The sequence below is a fragment of the Notamacropus eugenii genome, chromosome 1 (genome assembly GCF_028372415.1).
Source record: "Notamacropus eugenii isolate mMacEug1 chromosome 1, mMacEug1.pri_v2, whole genome shotgun sequence".
Taxonomy (NCBI): Eukaryota; Metazoa; Chordata; class Mammalia; order Diprotodontia; family Macropodidae; genus Notamacropus; species Notamacropus eugenii.
This window is the reverse complement of record NC_092872.1, coordinates 418,654,270-418,676,984: the sequence shown is the minus strand read 5'-3', so window position 1 is coordinate 418,676,984 and position 22,715 is coordinate 418,654,270. Positions and strand designations below refer to the sequence as shown.

The window sequence follows — 22,715 nt, the reverse complement described above, 5'->3', positions numbered from 1 at the left end:
TAGTCCCACCCGCCAGTCAGAGATGTCTCCCTAGGAAGCCACTGTCAAGGTCCAGGGTGTGGCTTCCTGTGGAGGGAGGAGCTGTTCCTCTCAATAGTCCTGGGTAGGATCCTTGTAGGCCATACTTTTCCTCCTGTTGCTTTGTTCAGTCATAGCCCGTGTCCAGTGCTGCTGCCTGAAGGAAAGATCTCATTGCCCCTTTATTTCCCATCTCATCCTTCTTTTGCAGTAATGAGGCTGCCAGCTATTGGTGTCAGGTCACAGCTGGAACAGATCTCCTTTTTCAGAAGCTAAAGAATCAGCTTCCATCTGACATCTTTAGGACAAAGGGGCCAAGGGCTGTTTGGTGGAGGGTGTGAGGAAAACAGGAAATAGTATATTTTCAGGGGCAGAGTTAGCTTCTCTGGGAAGGCTTCCAAGGCCCTCTCTACCACACCACTGTGGCCCTTCCACCAACTCCCTTGGCCCACTCTGTCTTCCCTATGGCTCATGTAGAACACCAGAAGACCTGAGAAACTATTTGCATTTGTGCTTGGGTTTTATCCTAAAAGCTGAGATTCCTGAGTCCCTAACTCTAACGTCAGCTCCCATCTTCTTCCACCAAAACTTTTGCTGTTTTTATGGTGCTCACAGCTTCTCTCAGTTCCCATGAGATGGTTAGTCTGGAGGAGTAATAATCCAGTTATGGTAACATGTACAAGGCAGCCAGGTGTTCTGGGTGGAGTAAAGTGGATAGTAATGAATTTGAATCACAGCCAAGAATTTCAGTGGAAAGGGCACTAGGCTGGGGAGTCAGGATACTTGAGCTTTAGCCCTGGCTTTACTATTTATTGGGAAAATTTGCCCGGAAGGAAGAACTTCCTCTGATTGGTTGGCCAAGGGCCAGCCATCTCCTGTCCTTGGATCTGGGAGTTGGCTTCTAAGCAGATAGATGTAGGGACCAGTGCAGAGTGCAGGCAGAGTTTGAGGATGAAGGGAGTGAATGTCAGAGCCTCATAGCCATAGTACAGGACCAGGCCACACTGTCTTACCTGTACTTGTCTTTCCCTTCTGGGCTCCATGGAATTAGATCAAGATGTCTCAGCATGATCTCTAAGGGAAGTATTACCCCTTCCTTTTCAGTCTCTCATCACTGCTTTCTTTTTGGCTTCTGCTTTGACAGCTTTCCTGGGGTGAGGCAAGCTTCCTTTCTAGTTAGCTGTAGTCCAAAGAGGGTAATGGTCTTGAGTTCTACCATGTTATAGGGACCTTGGGGAAGTTACTTCTCACTGAGCTTTTCAAGTTTCTTCATCCATAAAAATGGGGCTAATAATACAGCAATGGTTATGAAGACTTTTGCAAACCTTAAAATAGTGTAGAAATAAGAGCTATTTTCTCCCTTCCAAACCTTGTGTAAAACTCCAAGAAATAGTTGCTTATTAGCTGTGCATAACCTTATTACTCCACTCTTACACAGCTCTCTAGCCCCAGCAGGCTGTGATCTGGGGTACATTTTAGGCCCTTCCTTACAGAAGCCTTGGAAGTGAGAGACCACACTTATGAGAAGCATCATAGGGTCAGTTTTGAGAAGTGTGTGAACCTCTCTTTGCCGTCTTCTCCCCCAGATCCTGTTCATCTCAGATTACTTCTACGCCTTCCTGCGGCGGGAGTACTACCTCACTCATGGCCTCCACCTGAAGCGCCAGGATGGGACTGAGGCCATGCTGGTGCTCAAGTAGTGAAGGGGCCAGCTGACCCTGCTGGAGATGGACTCCTCTGAGACCAAGTTGGGAGAGCTGGGGGTGGGCTGGGCTGCTGCACCCCCTCCCTTCTCCCTTCATCTTGGCCCTCCTTTGGGGAGTGCCCTGTTTAGAGGTCGGGGGAGCTCATGATGCCTTCACAGACCTGGATCCTTGGAACAAGAGAACAGCTATCAACAAAGGCCCCCTTGGGAAGTGAAACCTTCAGCAATGGAGGATGAAGAGAAGTCCTTGGTTGGGAAAATGGCTGGGTCTGCCTTGGGCCCCTCCTCCTTGGGGAACAGTGGAGGGACTTGGGTGAGTTCTCTCTTCTCCCTGGAAGTCCTGGTTTCAGCAGGTCCTCCCCGCACCAATCCCCCAAATCCTAAACCCTGTTTTGTCTCCCATGCTTTACATAGATTATTCCTTGTCCACCTCAGCAGGGTACAAGTTACCTGTGGTCTTGATTCTCCCAGGCCAAATTCTATTCCTACATCCCCTTCCCTTGCCCTTAAGCCTGGACAGCCCCTTTCCCTATGAACCTAAAAGTCAGGCAGAGCCTTGGTGTGTTGTTGATGCTGAATAAATGTCTTTTTCGTAGTGAATACTGATTCTCTATGGAAATGAAAAAGGGGTGGGGAAAGCTAACCCTATGAACCTAAAAGTCAGGCAGAGCCTTGGTGTGTTGTTGATGCTGAATAAATGTCTTTTTCGTAGTGAATACTGATTCTCTATGGAAATGAAAAAGGGGTGGGGAAAGCTAACCTGGGAGGGAGAGATTGAGATGAGGGTGTTCTCAAGTGAGATACAGACCTAGGCTCTGTTGGTGCTACTCCAGTGCATTTATCTGCCCTTGGACCTGGGATGGAGGCCCTTCTGTTACGTAATTAATTGCCCTGGGCTGTGGTGCTTGAGGCCCAGGACCTCAGGGCTGCGTGCAGGGGAAAAGATACCAACGGTAGAAAAGGTTTCTTGTGTCATTTTGCCTCCTCCCCAGCCATCCCTCCTTTCCTTTTGGGATAGAGGTTAAAAATCAGCCCTTATGTGTGTGTAAAACTTAAAAATTTATAACATAGAACTTTATGTGCATAGGCATGTCTCTCTTGAACAGGCTTTGCCACAAGTCCAGGGAGGATGTTCACATTCCATACACTAATTGGTCTTATTATGGAAGGTGCTTTGGGACTCAGAGGCCCATCAGAGCCAAGACTGACTACTGGAGAAATGCCTATTTGAGGGTAACCATGAGTGCTGGCTGAACTATAATGAGATATGGTTTCTCATGTGGCACCAAAAAGTCCTGCCTTGGAGCAGCAACCAGGGCCCCCTCTGAAGGACACGTTTGGACATGGAAATGGTCTTTCATTTGTCTTAAAAAAAAAAAAATCAAGTTTCCTGATTAAAGTAGCAGAAGGATACCAGCCTGAGTCAGTAACTTACTGTAGCCTGTAGTTCTGGAGAGGAGAAGGGGCCTAGCATCTCATCTGCATTTTGTGTCCAGAAGGACCAGGCTGTGCTGCTGTGAGAGGCAGAGAGGGAACACTGGCCCAGAGCTGGGTAGGACTTGAATTTCTCTTTATTTATACATAGTAATGGTAGCTCAAATAGGCTGGTCCTCCAGGACACTGTGGTACATAACATGGAAGGAACAGCAGGCAGGGTTGTGGTCGCAGGGGGAAAGCTCAGTCCTTGGAGTGGCTGCCAGCACAGGATGGGTCCAGACTGCATGCAATAAAGACAGGAGGGACAGGTGCCTAAAAAAAAAAAAACAAAACAGACCAGAGCCAAGGCAGGGCCAAGGCCACAGGTGCCCACCCCCCTACCCCCTCCCAACTTTCAACAGGGGCCACCTTCAGAACTGGGAGGGGGCAGCCATATATAGCTATATCTGTATTTTCATCCCCCCACCTAGACACACAGACAGACAGAGCGGCCCCCAAGGCTCTAGCATCTGGGGGTAGCACCGAGAGTTGATATGTGTACAGAGTTGGGATAGATGAAAATTCCTTGTTGACACAGGATGTCTTCTGCTTCAGCCCTGGGTGGGCAAAGTCCTTTGTTTGGCATTGATCTAAGCCAACCACTCCTGCTTTGGGTCCTGGGGAAGGGGCCCAGAGAGGGGGTAGTTAGAGGCAGCTTTATAGTTCTGGAGTAGGGGGCTGGGCTGCCCCCCTCCCCAGCTGCTATCTTCCCAGGGCCAGGATACTCCCTGCCCCTTTTTGCTCAGTAGCCAAAGGTCTCCTGGGAGGCATAAACCATGTAGAGGAAGCCATCTTCATCCTTCTCCTGCTCATAGATCTCCGAGATGGGTGTGGAGACGCTCACCATGCTGTGCTGGTTCACCAGCAGGAAGAAGGCCTGAGTGGGGTTAAGTTGGAGTCTGCGGCTGCATAGGGGAGAGGAGGATCGGGGGAGTCTGTTGGAAAGGCAACAAGACCCTCCAACTCCCAGCTCTGGGCCCTGACACTGGAGTTGGAGGGAATCTCTGAGCTCTCTAGTCCAACCCCTCTCCCCACTTCCTGACAACATCTCTGAGAAGAGTCATCCATCCATCCTGCCCAGTGGGAGGTCCCAGAGTCGTCCTGCCTCTTATTGGATGGTTTCGGGTTTAGGCAGTTTCTACTGACCCAAGCTGTGCCTCCTTCCATATCCTTATTCCCACCTCCTGTCTCCCACCCTTGAAGGCTCAGGGCCAATCCCTCTTCCACATGGCAGCTCTTCTAATACAAGAAGATAGCTATCATGTCTTCCCTAACTTCTACAAGCTAAAACATAAACTTACTTCCTTTCAGTAATTCTCACAGGGCATGAATTCTACTTCCTTTCCATCCTAAACACTATCCGGTGGATTGATTTGAGTTGTCAATGACCCTCCTTAAGCACGGTCCCAGAATTAAATGCTGTATTCTAGATGTCAGCTGACCAGGGCAGAGGCAGAACGAGGGAACCTTCTCTCCCCCTCTCCCCCACGTCGTAGACACCACCTCTATTTCACGATGCCTGGAATGGCACCAGCTTTCACGGCTGGGACTGTCAAGCCTGGGGTCAGATTCCCGAGGCACTGCCCTGGTCGGGTGCTTTCCAGCCCAGACCAGGGGGAGGTGAGTGGCTGGAGGGAGTGGGAGTTGGGGTGTGCCTCACTTACCGGATGATCTTCACTAATTCACTCATGTTGACATGGTCAGGGACAAGGAACTTGGTCTTGTCCAGGACAGGCAGCTGCTTTTCCCCTTTGTATCGCTCGATGATCACCTAGCGAACAGGCATGGGTAAGAGGAAGCGGGGGGCGGGCCCTTGGGGCGGCCCGGGCCCCGGCACTCACCGGTATCTTACTGGGGTGCTGCTCGCGGATCTGCTGCACTTCCTTGCATCTGTCGGCTGCAAAGCAAAGGGAGGCGGGGGTGAGGCCCGGCCCCGGGCCGCAGCGGCGGACCGTAAACAAGGAGGCGGCGGCTCCCACCCACGCGTCCGCCCCACTTCACCAGCCTGGCCTGGACCCAGCTCAGGGGGCCCCTCCGAGCACGAGCACCGCCCCCGGGTAGACAGCCAGGGCCGCGGCCCGAACCGAGACTCAGGCTACCCGGAGACCTCAGCCATCCACCCAGCCAAACTCCATGCCCGGGTCCAGGGCTCCCCCGGCCTGGCTGGGAAAGGTCGCTGCGGACGGTCGGGCTGGGGTGGGGCGGGGGGACGCGGGACCCTCCCTGGCCCCGAGCCAGCCCCCTCCCCCGCCCTGGACACTCGGAGTAAACACTCCAGGGCTGCGGGGGAGGGGCCTCGTCTGTCTCCTCCCCCCAGGCCCCTTAAAGGGCAAACTCGGGGTGGGGGAGGGCGGACCCGTCCGGGAGGCCGTCCCTGGACCTCTCGAAGTGGAGCGACCCCAGAATCGCCCTCCTGCAATGGGACCCTGCGGGTATCTGCGTGACGCCACGCGTGCCCATGACATCATCGGCCGTGGGCTCTTCCCCCGCCGGCAGGTCCCGGGACGTCTCGCAGAGTCCCGGTCGGATCCCACAGCCCCCCGCCCTACCCCGCCCTGGCCTCACCGAAGCTTCGCCGCTGCTTGAAGGGCCGGTCGGAGGGCATCGCGCCGGGGTCCTGGGTCGGGCAGGGGTGGGCTGGGGCGGGAAGGGAAGTTCAGGGTCAGGGATCCAGCTGTCGCCGCTGCCGCTCTGGTTCTCCGTCGCGCGCGCTCGGGCTCGTTCTGCTTCTCAAACCCGAGCAGCTGCTGCTCCGAGGAGATGGTAACTCGGTTCGGTGACGTCACTTCACAACATTCCTTAAAGGGGAGGCTGGCCTTGCCCTGCCATTGGGCCGACGAAAAAGCCACCCCATCCTCCCACTGACCCCGTGACGCACAGGCAGCTCGGGCCAGGAATGGAGGCCTGAGGAGGCGGGGCTCCCGAGGAGACATCGCCTGCCTGGTCGCTGCCATGACAACCGGTAGCCGCGCATCTCCGCTCTGGACCGCGACGTCGCATGCCCCGCCCCCTCAGGGTCTAAGTTGGGGCCCCCATTCCGGGCCGGGACTGGCGGGGCGTGCCCGGGCCTTCAGCCGCCGGCCGGGCCGGCAGCAGTACGGACGAGGCCTGCAGCCAGAGGTGCCGGCTCTGCCCCACGGCAGGCTCCGTAGGCGGGGTCCCCACGGCCCCCCAGTCATGCGTTCCCCAGGAGACACAGCCCTGGTTTCGAGAAGAGGGATCCCAATGGCAAGGAGTGGGCCAGGATGTCTAGGTCTTTCCAGAGACACTCAGGACTTGGAGCCGGAGGGCGCTCGGGGCCCATCTAGTCCAACGGAGGAGGCACATGCCAACTTGCCAGGCTCTGCCCCTGGCACTCAGTGACTTAGCAGTACCAAAGTACGACCCAAAAACTACATCTTCTGGCTCTTTCCAATATACGTCACTCCCAACTCATATTGGGTAAGTCCCAGGACTTTTCTGGGCCTCAGTTCCCCCACCCAGGTAGTTGAATTAGGTGATGTACAAAGCCTCTCCTAGATTACTTATTGTTCGGCCTGGTTTCACGAGCGCAAGGTTCGGAATTCTGAGGACTCCTCCAAGTACGTTCATTGCTCCTGTTTGCAGAACGACTTATTACCTGAACTTCACAGACAGCCCCCCATCCCCCCTTCCTTTTCTTTAATTAAATTAGAAAGCATTTAATACTTAATAAAAGCAAAAACATGGCTCGAAATCTTGCCAGGGTTTGTGACAGGAAGAGGGGAGGGAGTGAGTGAGATGATTTTCAGACGCTGATGTTTGAGAGGAAAATGTCAAAATATAAAATTCACGATGAGGGCTTGTTTAAATGCCGTCTGGTTTCAGGGGAAAGGCTACCAAGCAGTTTCTGTCTTCCAGAAGGGCAGAGGGAGTGAGGAGAGAAGCTGCTGATGGAACAAATGATTAACCCTTCCCGTCACCCCTGCCTGTAGCTACTCCTTTAACTCCCCTCTTGCCTTACTAAAAACTAGGGAGTTTTGGAGATTTGTAAAGAAAAACGTGTTCTTGGTCTTCCTCTCAGAATGCCAAAAGAGGTATGGTCAGGAGACAAACGATATACCAGTCATTGGCTTTACCCTGCAGTGGAGTGCAGGAAGCCTGGGTCCCAGTGCTGGTCCTGCTTCAAAGGGGTGGTTTCCTCAGTAAAAGCAGCTTTTCAGATTCTAGGATTCTAGAGAGTTGCTTCCTTTTTTGATTTATGATCAGGATGTCAGTCCTAGTTTCTGCTCAGTGCCTTGAAGCGGACTGCACAAAATGAATTCTGCCTCTAATGACTAGGAGAGAATTATTGAAGTATTTGCAAAGAACACACAAGGATGATGTAGATAACCAAATTTGAAAGAAGCAATTTAAACTGAGGCTCTTCCACTGACACACAAAGGCCTGCCTGGTTCCTTGAAATCTTGGGATGAGAAAGTTTCTTCAGCAGTCCCAGCAAGTGACTTAGGTACCCAGGGAGCTTCGACTCATTTCTGTATGGAACTCAAAAAAGTGGCTATGGATACTTTTCAGTGGAGGAGAAGGGAAGAGAGTCTGGTATCTGGTGTCCAGGAGGTGTCAAGGGTATCTCTCCTATGTTCAGGTTACAGCTAAGCTACAAGATGTCCCACTGGGGGAGGCAAAGGATGGAGGCAGTTGAAAGATGGCAGCATTGGGGCTCAAGGGACCATCACAAAACCCTACCCTACCCACAGTGCCAGGGTAGGGGCCCATGTCCTTTTATAAAGGCAGGAAATCACTCAGTATATGCCAGACCTCAAGGCTGCCTTGGCCTCACTATCCTCCTCTACACCTGATGCACAGGAAGTTGGTGTTGGCCCTTACATGCCAGGTGTTAGTTAAAAGTGGTGTTTGCACCCTCATGCCACACAAACACCTTATTTCATGTGATGTTTCTGAGAAATGGAAAATAGGCTGTTCCAGAAAAAGTAATTTTCTGGTAAAATTCTCTGGGTTATCCCCCAAACCCCTTTTAATAGTAAAGCCTTTCTGCTGAAAAATCTTCAGAAAATGTCTAAAATCATTTTCTCTACAAAATAGCCTCTTATGTGGTCCCCATACCCTGGTCTCTTCCCACCCAAGCTTCAGAAGCTATCCCTCCTTTCCCTGCTCAAAAGCCTTCAATAACTCCTTTTGGCCCCCAGTCAAAGTACATCATCCTCAGTCTGCCTGGAATTTAGAGGCCTCTACACTCAGAGTCCTACCTACCTTTCTAGGCTTAGTTGGCCCTCTTCCACTAGAAATTTTCTTCAAGGTTCAACTTAAATGCTACCTCGCCCCTCAGAGGTACTTTTGTGCATCCAGCAACCTTGACTTCAGAATTCCATGCTCTTCATTGTCTTTGTGCCCCCAGAGTGCTCAGGACCTGTGACTTTATAAAGTATAAGTAGTTCCTGATAAGGAATACAGAAAGAAAGTAACATCCAGTCTGTTTCCTGGGGTGGTGAGTGGTTAAGTGATCTGTCCAGGGGAGTATGTATGAGGTAGGACCTGAATCCAGGTTTTCCTCACAGATTAGTCTGCATGATGCAACACCAGCTCCCACACAGTAAATACTTAGTGAATAACCCTTTAATTGGTCAGGAGCATCTCAGGGACCCAAAGGAATCTTTCTTTGTAGGGAATCCCCCAGGGCCTCACGACATCAGTTAATTTTTCTTTTCGTCTTTTCCCCAAACATGGAAAGTGCTGCTGAAATGCTCATAGAAAGGTGTCTTCTAAGCTGGGGTAGAGCTGATCATGCTTCTTCCACAGGCTTCCCTCCTGGTCCTCGGGCCACCCCTTCAGACTCCTCCTCATTTTTCAGGGTCACTTCCCCAAATCCTTTGCAGGTCCCTCCCTCTGCTCTACTACTATGGGCCTGTGAAACTTGGTCAGTCTCTGTGCTGGAACAAGAGCAGTGCCCAATGGGGCTCTAAGTCTCCCCAGACCCACTGAGTGTGGCTGCAATGTAAAGATGGATGGTTTCACATTCCCACCAGTACCTGTCCTCTGGATGTTCATCCCCTTCAAATCCCTTGGAGAGGCCACACCCTCAGATCTCACCCCTCCCCCCACAAGCTGCCATTTAATTCACAGGCTGACTCCTCTACTAGGTCTTGGGATCATAGATTTGGAGGTGAAGGCCCTCTGAAGGTTATCTAGGTCAACTCATTTTGCTGAAGAAATTGAGGTCAAGAGAAGGGAAATGACTTGCCCATGACTACAAAGAACTCAGCTCTTCTAACTCTAATGTACTTTTCCCTAGATCCCCTGCTGCCTGCTTTGTCCTCACAGATCCAGGTTCCAGATCTCAACCCCCACCCTGCAATAACTCATGAGCAGACCTTCCCACCAGGGCATTTAAAGATACAACAAAAGAACAATCGTTACAGTTATTTTTAGTTCCTTTTAAAACAGCAACAAAATTAAAACCAGAAGCCTAGAGCCTGGATTGGGAGGAGGGAAGGCCTGGCCAAAGGGGAGCTCAGACCTTAGGGTGTGGGTACCAGCCCAGGCCATTAAATTTGTCTCCAAGGGCTTTCTTCCTGATGACTGAAGGCTACAGTTGCAGCCTCAGAAGATTCTAGATGGATAAAAGGTTAAGAAAATCAATTTGGGCCCCGCCCTGGGTCACATGATCTCTGCAAATCCAGTCTGACATCATCATTGTTTTCCACATGCCATTCAGTGGTGAGAGGGAATCAACAGGAATGCTTTCTTTCAGGGAGACTATTAAATTAAAGAAAAAAAAATATGGCATCTCGAATATGGCAAATTATTCTGTTGGATTTTGGATCACAATCAGGAAATAATCTTTATCTGCAAAAAGAAGAAAAGACATATGTCACACACTGATTGCTGACTCCAAGTCCAGGCTCTGCCACAAATTTGCTCTGTGGCCTTGGACAAGTACTTTGATTTCCCTAAGCCTCAGTGTTACAGGAGTGATGGAATTAGAAAATCAGAATGGGACAGATCCAGGCCAACCCACACCTGGAAAATAATTCCCACTACAACAGATCCAATGAGACAATTTGGCCTTTCCTCAAAACCTCCAGGAAGGGGATCCCACTACCTTCAAAGGCACCCCACTGCACAGTTCCCCTTCGCTGGGGAAGGGAGGGTATCCCAAGGGATGGCAGGGCTATTGTTGCTTTACTCCTGAATGTGACCCCTCTCTTTATTCTGACAAACACTGCCTTAGCCTTCTTGGATACATCATCCTACGGACTCATATACAGAGTTTGCAGTCCACTAAAAGCCACCGATCTTTTTTGGATGAAACACTGTCTAACCAAGCCTCCCTTCATTTGTACTTGTGAGGTTAATTTTTAAAATCCAAGTGTCAGACCTCACATTCATCCCTATGAAAATTCTTATTATTCAATTCAGCTCAACATTTTAGCCCATCAATATCTTTTAAAATTCTGTTTCTGTCATTCAATATATTAGCTATCCATCCCCTACCCTAGATTTGTATTATCTGCAAATCTGATAAGGATGCTATTTTGCCCTTATCTAAATTATTGATTAAAGAATAGGGAGATTCAAATTCTGGTTTGAAGCATCTTTGTTTCCCCTAAGGCAACCTTGGAAATAGCCATTTGCCCAGACTGGGGGCAAGAATATGTGTGGTAGAAGAAAATGCAGACATCTTTTACACCATGGGGAGGATAGGCTGGTCACAAACTGTATGGACTCCTCAGTTCCTCGAAGGCAAAGGACAGGGTCTTCTTCATCTCAGCCTGAATCTCCAGTGCTTAATCCAAGGCCTCTCATATAGTAAATCTTGACTAAAAGTTTATTGAAATGAAAAAAGCATGTAATGGCATTTCAAGTGTAAAAAATTCAGCCTCTTCATCCAAATTACTGCAAAAGAGCAAGTGTATTCGATCCAAGTTAGCCCTCTTGCCCATGAATTTATCTTTTGTATTTGTTTGGAACATATCTTGTGTAGACTTCCTTGTGAAAGTGTCCAGGGAAGAGACTGTCATTTCTGTAGTGGTGTCTCTACCATCTGTTACAGTGCAATATACCTAACTGATGCTTAATAAATTCATGCTGATAGACTGAAATATAGTTCTTGTTCCTGTTTCTGTACTTATGAGAAATGATTATTAATAACCAATAATTTGCAGAGAGCCAGTTTCCCCATTTTTTAAGTCTTCATTTGGCAGTTCTGTCTCTGAAGGACACAACTGATGATAATAGATGGGATTAACATTATCCTCAATCTAGGGATTGCTACCTCACCCAATTTTACTAGGAATTTAATCTGAGGTGAAATTGGTCCATGATGTTTTACTCAGGCTTGGGTGGGGGATATAGATCCTTTGTCTAGATTCCCTGAGGCTGGGGTTGGTTTGGGAGTAAGAGTGACATAATCAAAGTCACATTGTCCCAAGTCAACCATTAGAATAAATCTACCTCATTAACTGTTAACCAATCAGAATTGATAGCCATCCTCAGGAACATTCACTCTTCCAAAGGCACATAAACTGTGAAGTTCCCCTCCCCCCATGTGTCATCTTTGGGCTAAGAGAGTAAGCCAAATGACCATCCCTTTTATTGATAATATACTAGCACTATTAATAAAATATTTATTACCTAGAAACTATGTCCATCAAACTTTTGTGACTGACTCATTAACAATGTAGACCAAAGGCATCAAACTCAAAACTCCAACCAGATTAAAATGTTACTGGGAGATGTTTAACAAAATACATAAAAATTCAATACAGCATAGATTATGCTAATTTCTATTTGAGATGGTGTAATGCTAATGAGTTAAAAGATCTTCCCCACCCATTAATGGGCCTGCCCATTAAGAGAAGTTTGATTGGGGGAGATTTTTTTTGTTGGAAGGCCAGCACCTTTTGTTATTTCTAATGAGGCACTGGTTCTCAAGGCTTGTGATGCCCTCTGGCTCTGAAAAGTGTATATATATACTCTGAGGTGAGGTTTGACTTTGGGGCTTAGTTTTTGGAAGAAGGTTTGTATGCCAGATGAGACTATGGGAAGCTGATAAGGAGCTCTACCCCCACCCCTCAACCCAGATGTTGGTGCTTCTCTCTGGTAACTATGTATGTATGTAACTGTGATGTATGTATTGCTTATGGTCAGACAGTTGGAAGCCCTTTCTGTTGATCTTATTTCTCTGTTTGTATTTTGTCTGAAGTTCAGGGTGTTCACTTTTCCCTTGAACTAAGTGAAGGATATATGTGCTTAATTAAAGTGATTGCTGACCCCTCAAAAGTTGCTTTCCTTTTAGAAAAGCAGATCTAAGAACCTGTACAGCAGACCCTTCTGTGTATGTTGGGGTCCTTGCTGTTACAGATGGACATCACTGGTGTAAACTAACATTGATAGTTTCCTTATTGTGACAGGAAAGATCTAGACTGTACAGGTTGGTGTCTGTGGCTACTAACACTAAGGGGATTGTTATATAAAGAAGGCTGGACTAGATGAATTTTAGGATGCTTTTTACCCCTTGAAGTCTAAAACATGAGGCAAGTCAAGAAACACTGGCAGTGGGGTATAAGTCAGAGAAATACTCCAGTGACAAGTCACAAGAGCAGAAATCAAGTCCTGTCAAAATCCCCTGTGTGACCTTGGGTAAGAAAATGAACATTCTCTGAGCCTCAGTTTCTCCATCTGTACCATGGTGTACACCATCATCTCTAAGGGCCCTCTAATTCCAGCATCCTATGCCCCAGGGTTCACCAAAGGAAGTTTCTTTTGAACATGCCCAATGAAATCCTGACAACTGCTCCAAGATTCAGGTAATGAGACTCTTACCTGGAGCAACCATGATCTCATTTTTCTTGGAACGAATGCGGAGGAATGTGAGATCATTCTGGGGGTCAATGTCTCGCACAGTACCCCGAGCCTTCAAGATGAAGCTGTGCATCAGATTGGCATACTGCACAGTGGTGGAGTTGTCCATGGTGCTTTTAATTGGAATGCCTGAGCCAATGACAGAGGAAGTAAGAAAAATCAATGCCAGCTCTTCCGCTTCTTCCCCATTCTCATGATTTGTGCTTGTCTCAAACAATAAAACAAGAGACTAATCTTTACAATTGCGAGTTTTAGGGTATAAACAGGGTCACCCATTTTGAAGACAACTCATTTAGAGACCAATAAGGATTGCCTTTGACATGAGCCTTTTTCTTTTGGAAGGGGTCTTTTATCCCAGTTTTAGAGGCAAAAAGCTCTCCAAAGTAAGTCACCTCAAAAAACTTGAAACCAACCATGTATGAAATGACTGGAACCTGGCTCAACAAACTGTAGTAGTGTATATGAACAGTAGTGGTGGCACCATCAGAAAGGTCAGAGGAATTCCATGAAGTGAAAAAGAGCAGAACAACGACCTGCACACTGACTGCGAAGTCTCCAGAAAACAACAAAATATGGGCAAAATACTGAGCTTGGAAAAAGACGTGGAACCAACAGGTTATCCGTGCTTTCATGTATCATCATATTTATTCTTGATTGTGGAACTGAACAATTATTTGTGTTGTAGGTACCTGAGTTTAGAATAACAAAAACAAGCCAGCTTCCTCCTCCTGATTATTATACTTGCCATCCCACCCTCTCCCTATGGTGTGGCAAGTACCACCACTTAGCACAGCACCAAGCATACACTAAATAGTTAGTTCAGCTTAATGGTGAATATGACAGATGTTTATTTTGCAAGGAGCCATGGCTAATGATCCCATATCAGTAAGATTATACCCATTTATCAAGGGGAAGATGACAGGGCTGACTCTCTGTCCTCCCAGGGTTCCTTAGCTCTGAGAGCTAAACTTCTGCCTGATCTTGTTAAGGTCCCAAGCAACTTCCTAGCATGCTCCATGCCAAGACATTCATCTCCACCAGAGGCCCTTGACTCTAACAGGTAAACTCTGCCTCATCATTCTGGCAGGGGGAGGAGGTCCCCAACCCTAATCCTCCCACCTCCATCCAGTCAATGGTGTCTTCCCACTTTAGAATGTGATCTTCTTGAGGGCACAGACTGTCTTGCTTGCTTGTATTTGTATCTCCAGTTCTTGGCGTATAGTAAGTGCTTAATAAATTCTTTGTCTTGGAGCTAGTTTGGCAGTGATGTGGAAAGGACATTAAGTTAGAGAATGTGTGACTGAATTCCAGCCCTAGCAACTACTTAGCTATGTGACCCTGGGAAAAACAATCTCTTCATGCTTCAGTTTCCTCATCTGTAAAATGGGGATAGTTCCTACCCTACCTCCATAGTAGGGATTTTGTGATGATCAAATGAAATAACACCTGAAAGTACTCTGAAAACTGTCAGAAGCTGTACAAATCTATTATCATTCTTATTTTCACCATGAGGCAGAGAAAGGATTAAGTCTGATTCCTCTGTCTTTTTGGAGGGCTTAAGGAAATGTTCTGACATTTTTATTGATTTTGTTCCAGGTTCTGTCAGAGTTAAGCCACTTAAAAGTGCCCCATGCTTTCAGCAGTACTTTCAGAATAAGAGTTCTGGGAATGCTTCAGGGCTCTATCCAAAGCAGTTCAAAGACCTGAAAAACAAGTAGTTTCATAACCAAGAGGGTGATCCTGGGCAGCTGAAAGTTCCTGACATAAGAAAAGGTAGATTCAGAAGCAAACCACCTGGCTGGTATGTTCTCCCCCCCATCATAATGTGCTGAGAAGTGTCTTGATCTTCATGCAGCTTTTAAAATAGGAATCATTCATATTCGCCTTCCCAATAATCCTCTCTCCCTCTCATCCTGCGAGAATTCAGACCATAGTAAGGTTAGAGGCACTAATGCTGCATCAACACCATTTCTTCATGATTACAAGCTGTAGGATGTGCTGGAAAGGACCTTGCACTGAGTCAGGAGATGTGAGTCTCACTGTGTGACCACAGGCAAGTCACTCTTTCTCTGGGCCTTGCTTTCATCTTCTGTACAATGAGGGATTGGATTAAAGAATATTTAAACAAGAATCCTTACTACTCAAATATCAGTGTCTATTCCCTGTCCTGCAAGGCACTGTGCTTGATGCTGGGGATGGTACAGATGATACCCAGAGCTCAGGACCACAGCTCGAGGTTTATGTGGAATGAGTTCACTCAGCATGGTGTCTTCCACATCACATTATCTGAGTTTGACTCATGTACACCCTGTGTTTCTCCCGGTGTTGGAGGTTTCTTTACACGAAGATGAAACAGGACACTTACCCTTTTCATCAAGGAGTTTGCAACGTCATATTCTATAATTCTATGAGGCTCAATATGTAGGTGAATTTTCAATGTTCACAGAAGTTATGTTTCATCAATGTATTAGAATAGACCCTCATTATTGCACCTGAAAATGCAGTACTCAGTGTTCTTTGATGTCAAATTGGGTACATTTTTAGGTTGAAAGGAAGACACTTGGTGACATTAAATTCATCTTCTTGCCTCTTATAGGATTCAGCATAGAAAAGCCCTTGCTGAAACAACAGCTGTATACGAGGCATCTGGGATCTAGCTAAGGTTTCCAAAGAAGCTTGAATGCTAAGATATCTGGTGACAATTTCCTCTTTATAATTCTGCCTTCTCCCACTTTCCTGGAAATACCATTAAGAACCTTGAGCTCAGAGGGTTTCTAACTGGCTTGGGACAGTCCTGGCACATGGAATAAATAAAGAACACTAGAATGTCAGAGCTAGAGGGAATGTCAGAGATTATCTGGTCCAATTCCATCATTTAATGAAATATTTCTGGGGAATGGAGGTAACTTGCCCTTGATCACACAACTAGAGAAGGGCAGATCCAGGACTGGAACTCAGGTTCAGGGCTCTGTTCACTACACTCTGTTGCCTTTCAGCCTCAGTTTCCTGTTCTGTAAAACAGAGTCAAGAATCCATGCCTTTCCCTTAGCAAGGCTATCATAAGGATAAAACAAGATCATAAGTATGAAAGTGAAATGGCAGTTCTCTTAGGAGGGCAGAGAGGGGGCTAAGTACCTTCTGAATTGACAACAATGATCCCTTGCACTCCCTTCTGGCTCTGAATTCGTTTTAGGGTTTCTTCTACTTCAGCCTGGCAAATGAAAAAAAAAAAAAAAGGAGAGAAAAAACAAGATTAGGAATAGTTCCCAAGGTCACTTGGACACCACTTTCCCCAAGGTTACAGCCAGGTCCCGACTCCTCCTTAAATTTCTCCAGGAATTGTTGGCCCTGGGGTCACCATCACAGTTCCTCAGATCCTGTTAGCCTCCATTCCAGCAGATTTCTCCTACCATAACCACAGAACTTTGCTACGGCAGAATCTGTTCCAGGCCCTGATTATTATATCAGTCTTAATGCACCTCCACTATCCTGAAGCAGGTCTGTTTCACACTAGTGGGAACTCTTCTTACCACACCTGACAAGGATTTGAAGAATAACAATGCCATTTCTTCCAGTCCTTACTGCACTCTCCAAATATCTCTTGCCTATGTGTGAGGGACGTTATAAACTTCTGGTAAATAGAAACAACTTCCTTGGGCTCCTATTCAAGGTTCAGAGTTTACCTCATCAAAGATCAGCTAGAAACAGCAGATTCTCCATTCCCACCCTAGTCCTAGTGGAAATACCTGAAATACTCTCTGCTGTCCAGGGAACCTCCTGTAAGTTCAACTTTAACTGCTTCTAGTGGTGGGAACTTGGGGCCTTCTGGGTTCTTGGGTGCAGCCTTTTGACTGAGTCCAAATTTTACAGAACAAATCTTTTTATCAAGGGGATCTCTTCTGTGAAGTTTGGATTCAGTCAAAGGGCCACACTTGAAGACCTAGAAGGCCACATGTGGCTTCAAGGCCTCGGGTCCCCCCCCCAACTTAGATACAAAGCTGAATGGACAGTGCCTATACCCACTGTTGGAGAAAGCTACTTCTTTTTTTTTCTTTAGAATATCCTTTCCCATATTCATTTTTCCCCATTTCAATTTCAAAAGCATTTAAGTGCCTACTATGTCAGTCCACAGCACTGGACCTAGAATCAAAAAGACTTGTATTCGCAACTCATTTAACTTCTTTATGCTCCAGTTTCCTCAACTGTAAAATGGAGATCATAATAACACCTACCGCCCAGGGATGATGTGAGGATCCAACGAGGGAATAAGTATTAAGGTCTCATCACAGGGCCTGGCACTTAGGGGGTGCTTAATAAATATTTATTCCCTTTTTCCTTTCCTACTATGTGAAAGGCACTGGGCTAGGCTCTGGGATACAAAAGGAAAATGAAGAATTCCCTATCCTTGAGAAGCTTACATTCTACTGGGGAAAATATGTTATAAAAAGTGGTTGAGTCCTCCAATATTACTAGTGTTATGGTTCAGCTATATTATGGGTTAATAACAGGAATATAATCAACATTTACATTATTGTTTCTATGGGATAATAAGTTCCAAACTTACATCTACTAATCTATTTCTAAGTTGGGGATGACTTTCTTTTCACCTTTTCTGTGTTTGCCCCCAAACCCTAATAAAGTAGTTTGATTTGTACACTATAGACCATGTGACTTAATATGTATACAGATAAAGCTGTGTCCTATTAAAGGATCCTGAATTTTGACTCAGAAAAAGTCTGGATTGAGCCCTGCCTCCTCCACTACTAGTTGTAGGGAGTTGGGAAGGTCATTCTAAGCCTTACTTTTCTCACCTGTAAAATGGGCTGAAAATACCAAAGCTGTCTAATTTCAAAAAGATATGTTGTAAAGATAAAATAAGATAATGTTTGTAAAAACAGCTTTTTGTAAAGACTCCTGTAAATATATCTGTTGCATGCGGTGGTATGTGTCCTCCATTCATGTCTTTTATTTACGAGAACTGGAAGAAAAACAACAGAACTATTTAACAAGTGGAAACCTCAGAGTCTGGTGCCCAAACAAAAGATTCAAAACATCTTCAAGGAAGCAAATCTCCATTAAGGGAAGGGAGGACAGACTCAGAGACTTAATGTACTTAATTGACTGGCCCTGAAGGTCTGGCACATCACAAAAGATTTCTATGTAAGAAATGTGTGACGTGGACTCTGAATATTTATTGTGCGATAATACTAAACACTTAGGAATCTATAAACAAGATACATAACAGCGGTCAAACTTAAAATTACCTAAGGAGGTAAAGCAAACTTTACTTCAGAGGGCTTGCTCCTAAGAAAAACCTTGTGATTCCAAGCACTCCTTTCTTTCAGTGAGGGCAGAATCTGGCTTTCCGGGAAAAACACTTCCTTCCCAGGGGCTAGTGTTGGCAAAGTAACTCATAATCTGGTTATTTTCTGGTGGGTATCAGACCCAGGCATGACCCAATAAATCCACAATGAGAAAGCTCCCCTAAAAGTAAGTCTGCAAATGCCCCAAAACCTGGCAGTAAGTGGAAGATGGGTGAACACTGCGGCTGAGCAAGCAGAGGGAGGAATCTGTACATCCAGACACAAATGACCGGCATCCACAAAGCGAGGGAGCCACTGGGGGCAGAGGAGGCAAGGACAAAGAGCGGCACCAAGGCCGCGTCGGCCCGTGGTCCCCCGCCATCCCGGTGGTACCCCGCGGCACCCCCCAGGCCCGTACGTAAAGTGCCATCACTTGGATTCAGAAACCCCGGCTGTGCGTTGCAGACGGGGAAGGCGCGAGGACGTGGGGAGACACTGGGAGCTACAGGTCTGGGGGGCCGGCGGGGTGACCGGGCGGCCAGAAAGGCTGCGGCGGGCCCGCGGAACCCGTCTAGCTCAGCGGAGAGGGGGCACTCCTGCCGTCCCAGGCAGCGTCCGGGCATGACGGCCACAACGCAGAGAACGTCCGAGGGCGCTTCCCGAGAGCCCGCGCCAAGGGCTCCGAGAACTCAGGCAGAGAACGGGAGGACTGCCTTCAAGTAACCGAAGATGGGTCGTGTTCAGCCTAACAGCTCGACAAGCATCGTGAAGCGCCTGCTCACTGCAGAAGGCCCTGCGACCACCCTTCGGGGGTGCCAGGGAGGGGCCCGTGGGGGCCGGGTCCTTGGGGATCCCTCGGACGCTGCACTCGGGCCTCCGGCAGCCTTCCTGGGATCGCACGAAGGCGCTCTGGGGTGGGGGCGGGGGAGAAGTGAAGGAGAGGGTCCCGGCAAGGAGCCCTTCTCCGGCCTGGGCATCCTAGGGCACTTCTCACCCTCTACGAGCAGAGCCGGGGCGCGGCGGTCACTTCCGGTCCCCCGGCACGCGGGCCCCGGCAATTTAGTTCCCACCTCCGTCTCTCTGTCAGCCCAGTCTCCAGGCCCCATCGGGTGCTACGGAAGGGCCCGGACGGAGAAGGGCTCCGGCCTGAGACGGCAGGACATGAGAGAACGGGGCCTGGGGCTGGGGCTGGCTCCCGCCAGGGTCGGGCACTTACCATCCTTCCGACAGAAACGACCGCGGCTGACAACAGAGGCTGGGACGCCCAGCCCAGGCCAGAGACGATTCCCTTCGGCGCCTGCGCAGCCCCGCCCCGTAAACAGGGTGAGGCTGATGATTGGCACGTCAGAGTCTCCTTAGAGCCCGGGCTCTCGGCCGTCCCCTCCCCAGGGCCCGCTGGTGATTGGCACAGCGCGGGCAGGAAGCGCAGCCCCGGGCGCGAGCTCCGCGGCCTGACGCCACAAGCGCGCGCTCCCTCTCCGGCGGCAGCTGCCGGCTGTGAAGGGCGGCCCGGGAGGACCGAGGCTACGGGGGCGGTGGTGGAGGTACCGGGCGCGGAGCTCGGGCTCTGGGAAGGTCCGCCGGCTTCCCCGTCTGTGTCAGGCCTTCGGGGTCGGGGGAGGAAGGGGACCAGCCGGCCGCCTGGGTGACCTCGGGGTGGGGAGGCGCTGCCTGTACTCCGTCACGTCCAGACTTGGGCCGGGGTACGCTCACGACGCGGGCGAGTGGCGGGCCCCAATAAGATTTTCTCCCCCAAAACTGGTGCAAGTTTTAGGGTGCTTCTGTGTTGCCAGGCACCAGAGTGAATGAGAAGCGCCTTGTGACGCCAGAGGCAGACGGCCAGGGCGCGGGGATCCGGAGTCCCATTCCGACTTTGGGCACGAGACCTTCCCCTTGGGCTGGGTACCCGCTTCTGCAGCGCCCCACCCTCGGGCCTCGGCGGCTTTTGCTTTCCCTTAATGCTCCTGGAGATCGGGCACCCCGCACCCTAGAAGAGGGATCACCCAAGGTGGCAGCGTTATAGGAGAGAACCCTGGACTGGATCTCAGGAGACACAGATAGGAGGGATGGACAGGCGTGTGACTGAGGCCGGTTAACCTCACCGCTCAGCCCCGCTTTCCTCATCTGTAATAGGTGGATAAAACTTGCACCAGAAGATGCTTTGTGGACCTGGTTGACATCTTAAATGGCTTTCACAACTCTGCGAGGCAGTGAATGATAATCCTATCCCATTTACAGAAGAGGCAACCTGAGGCACAGAGAAAGTTGACCTTCCTGAATTCATTACTGGAGTAGCAGAGCTGGGATGTGAAGTTGTACTCCTGATTATAAGTCCAGGGTTCTTTGCATTATTACCTCTTCTGCTTTCCATTTGGGCTTTTTAGAGGAATTTTTGGAATGAGGGCAGGCCTATAGGACAGAAACCCAAAACTCTGGATATATTCTAAATTTTGCCTTTATATTCTAAGTGTTTAGGACAGAGCTGGGCACATGAACATTTGATAAATGCTTGTTGAATATTCAGTGCACACCAAGCATTGATTTTTCATGTGATTTTGTGTGAAATTGCCTCTGTTGGGACTAAGTGAACTGTCAAAGGTACTCAAAGCCATTACTGACCACAGAAAAGGCAGTATACTGTAGTGGAAAGGGCACTGCTCTCTAAGAAGCCTTTCATTCCATGAATCAACAAGGATTTATTAAGTGCCTACTATGTGTCTGGCCCATGACAGTCCCTGGCTTCAAGTCATTTCCATTCTGTTGGTGAGGCACATGTTCACAAATAAGAAAATAAAACAAAAAATACACAGTGATGAGAGAACGGTATTAACTGGTGGAAATAAGGAAAGTCTCTTGAAGACTGAGTCTTGTAATACTGCAGGAAGCAGAAGTAAAAGAGATACACAAAAGCAGGGGATAGAACATGTAGGGGGACAGCAAGTAGACCAGTTTGGCTTCAGCATGGAGAACATGGGGGGAGATGTGGAGGGGGAGGCAGGCAATGTAATGTCTGATAATCCTAGAAAGATGCTAGGGCCACTTGTGAAGGGGTTTCAACACTAAAGGAATTTGTATCTTATTCTAAAAAAAGGAAGCCACTGAGGCTTCTTGAGCTCATAATCAAAAGATCTTGAGTCCCCTCATCTGACATTACCAGCATGCCTTTCTATAGGTAAGCCACAACCAGTATCTGTTTCAACATCCATAACATGTGGATCCATGTATCAACTACTTCAGTTTAATAAGCAAGTGGTTGTGGTATTGCACAAAGATATCTATGACATATACCTTTCAGACAGCTTGTAAATGATGGGGGTGGCAGGGAGAAGAAGAAAGAAATCAAATTACCAGTGACAGGAGATAATGAGGTGAGTCAGGGTCTAGGCAAAGACCACTTTTACCTTGGGGGTGGTGGGAAAGTTAAAGGAAGGTTTTATGAAGGTGTTTTGCCTGAGTTGGGCAAGAAGGGAGGGATTTCAGCTGAAGTGTGCAGTTCCATTCTAGTTGAAAGCAGATAGGAGAGAGCATATAAAAACAAGACACTTTGTTCTGTGATTTGAAAAGAAACACAAGATTGGAGAGGTAGGGTAGGGTCACATTGTAGAGTAGGGGTATGATTGTTCAGTTCCCAGTGTGATCATTGACCCCCTTAGAAAAGGGCAAAAGTTATACATCAGGTTTTGGTTTATTGTTTTGTCAATTATCTGGACTTAAGAAAGTGATTGAAAAAAATGTTAATTGAAATTAAACCTAGAAAAAAGTACACTCTCCCTGTTTTTCCTGTGTCCCCTCCCCCAGTTGCTTGTTAAACCCCACCCCTATTGCAGAGAGTCTTATATGCCAAGTTCAGGACTTCATATATACTAGGCAATGATGAGTCATTACAGATAAATCTGAGCAAAGGAATGACATGAGCAAAGTCATTTATGTGTTAGTGTAAAACTACTTGGATTCATGGAATATGAGAAAAGCACGTTGTAAACTACTTAAAAGTGCTAAAGCTTTCATTGACTTGTCTCATGGCAAGAGTGTGGAGTTTATGATGATGGCAGGACTAGACTAGTCCTAGGACTAGTTTTGTTTTTGGGACAGTACCCAGTGTGGTCATGAGGAACAGTGAAGAACTGCAGTTCCATGCTGGGTAGGATTCTTTGGAAGGATGTTGCTCCCAAAAAGGTGTGGACTAGACTAGATGAATATCCAGGTGGGCCAAGGTGGTGGTTTAAGGTAACATTCAACAGACCTCTTCCAGTTAGCTTTGCATTTGATTGGATACAGTTGTCGTCCTACAGATTCCTGGTACAAGTGAGTAGTTTTTGGGAACATTAAAGATCAAAAATCAGATGAAGTGGGAGCCTCTATCTTCTCTCCCT

At 47.9% G+C, this 22,715-nt stretch overlaps 3 protein-coding genes across 6 annotated transcripts in view; 1 reads left to right on the top strand and 2 right to left on the bottom strand.

The window, feature by feature from the left end:
• Window positions 1-2,323, top strand: part of PIGU (phosphatidylinositol glycan anchor biosynthesis class U) — a 107,756-nt gene extending 105,433 nt beyond the window's left edge. For all 3 annotated transcript variants that reach the window (XM_072631312.1, XM_072631311.1, XM_072631310.1), the window contains one exon: window positions 1,605-2,323. In XM_072631312.1, the coding sequence (XP_072487413.1) occupies window positions 1,605-1,696 (92 nt within the window). In that variant the 3' untranslated portion in view covers window positions 1,697-2,323. The remainder of the gene's footprint in view (window positions 1-1,604) is intronic.
• A 949-nt stretch (window positions 2,324-3,272) lies between these two features.
• Window positions 3,273-6,909, bottom strand: MAP1LC3A (microtubule associated protein 1 light chain 3 alpha). The gene is made up of 4 exons (XM_072631315.1): window positions 5,765-6,909; window positions 5,041-5,096; window positions 4,864-4,970; window positions 3,273-4,104 (listed from the first exon to the last, which is right to left on the bottom strand). Exons 1-4 carry the CDS (start codon window positions 5,802-5,804, stop codon window positions 3,942-3,944), a joined length of 366 nt encoding a protein of 121 aa, XP_072487416.1. The 5' UTR covers window positions 5,805-6,909; the 3' UTR covers window positions 3,273-3,941.
• Window positions 6,910-9,583: 2,674 nt separating this feature from the next.
• On the bottom strand, window positions 9,584-19,769 carry DYNLRB1 (dynein light chain roadblock-type 1). 2 transcript variants are annotated; one of them, XM_072631314.1, is made up of 4 exons: window positions 19,559-19,769; window positions 16,175-16,250; window positions 13,001-13,168; window positions 9,584-10,021 (listed from the first exon to the last, which is right to left on the bottom strand). In XM_072631314.1, exons 1-4 carry the CDS (start codon window positions 19,559-19,561, stop codon window positions 9,978-9,980), a joined length of 291 nt encoding a protein of 96 aa, XP_072487415.1. In that variant the 5' UTR covers window positions 19,562-19,769; the 3' UTR covers window positions 9,584-9,977. The 2 variants fall into 2 exon arrangements, 1 of the variants encoding a protein (XP_072487415.1); XR_011972029.1 differs by lacking the exons at window positions 9,584-10,021; window positions 19,559-19,769 and adding an exon at window positions 18,304-19,330 and having other exon boundaries at window positions 13,143-13,168.
• Between the last annotated feature and the right edge of the window lie 2,946 nt (window positions 19,770-22,715).

Coding starts and splice junctions, on each gene's coding strand:
- MAP1LC3A (XM_072631315.1), bottom strand. CDS start 5,804: ATGCCCTCCGACCGGCCCTTCAAGCAGCGGCGAAGCTTCG. Junction 5,097..5,764: donor CAAGCAGCGGCGAAGCTTCG/GTGAGGCCAGGG, acceptor TTTGCTTTGCAG/CCGACAGATGCAAGGAAGTG. Junction 4,971..5,040: donor AGCACCCCAGTAAGATACCG/GTGAGTGCCGGG, acceptor CCTGTTCGCTAG/GTGATCATCGAGCGATACAA.
- DYNLRB1 (XM_072631314.1), bottom strand. Junction 13,169..16,174: donor CATTGTTGTCAATTCAGAAG/GTACTTAGCCCC, acceptor TCATTGGCTCAG/GCATTCCAATTAAAAGCACC. Junction 10,022..13,000: donor TGAGATCATGGTTGCTCCAG/GTAAGAGTCTCA, acceptor TTCTTTTTGCAG/ATAAAGATTATTTCCTGATT.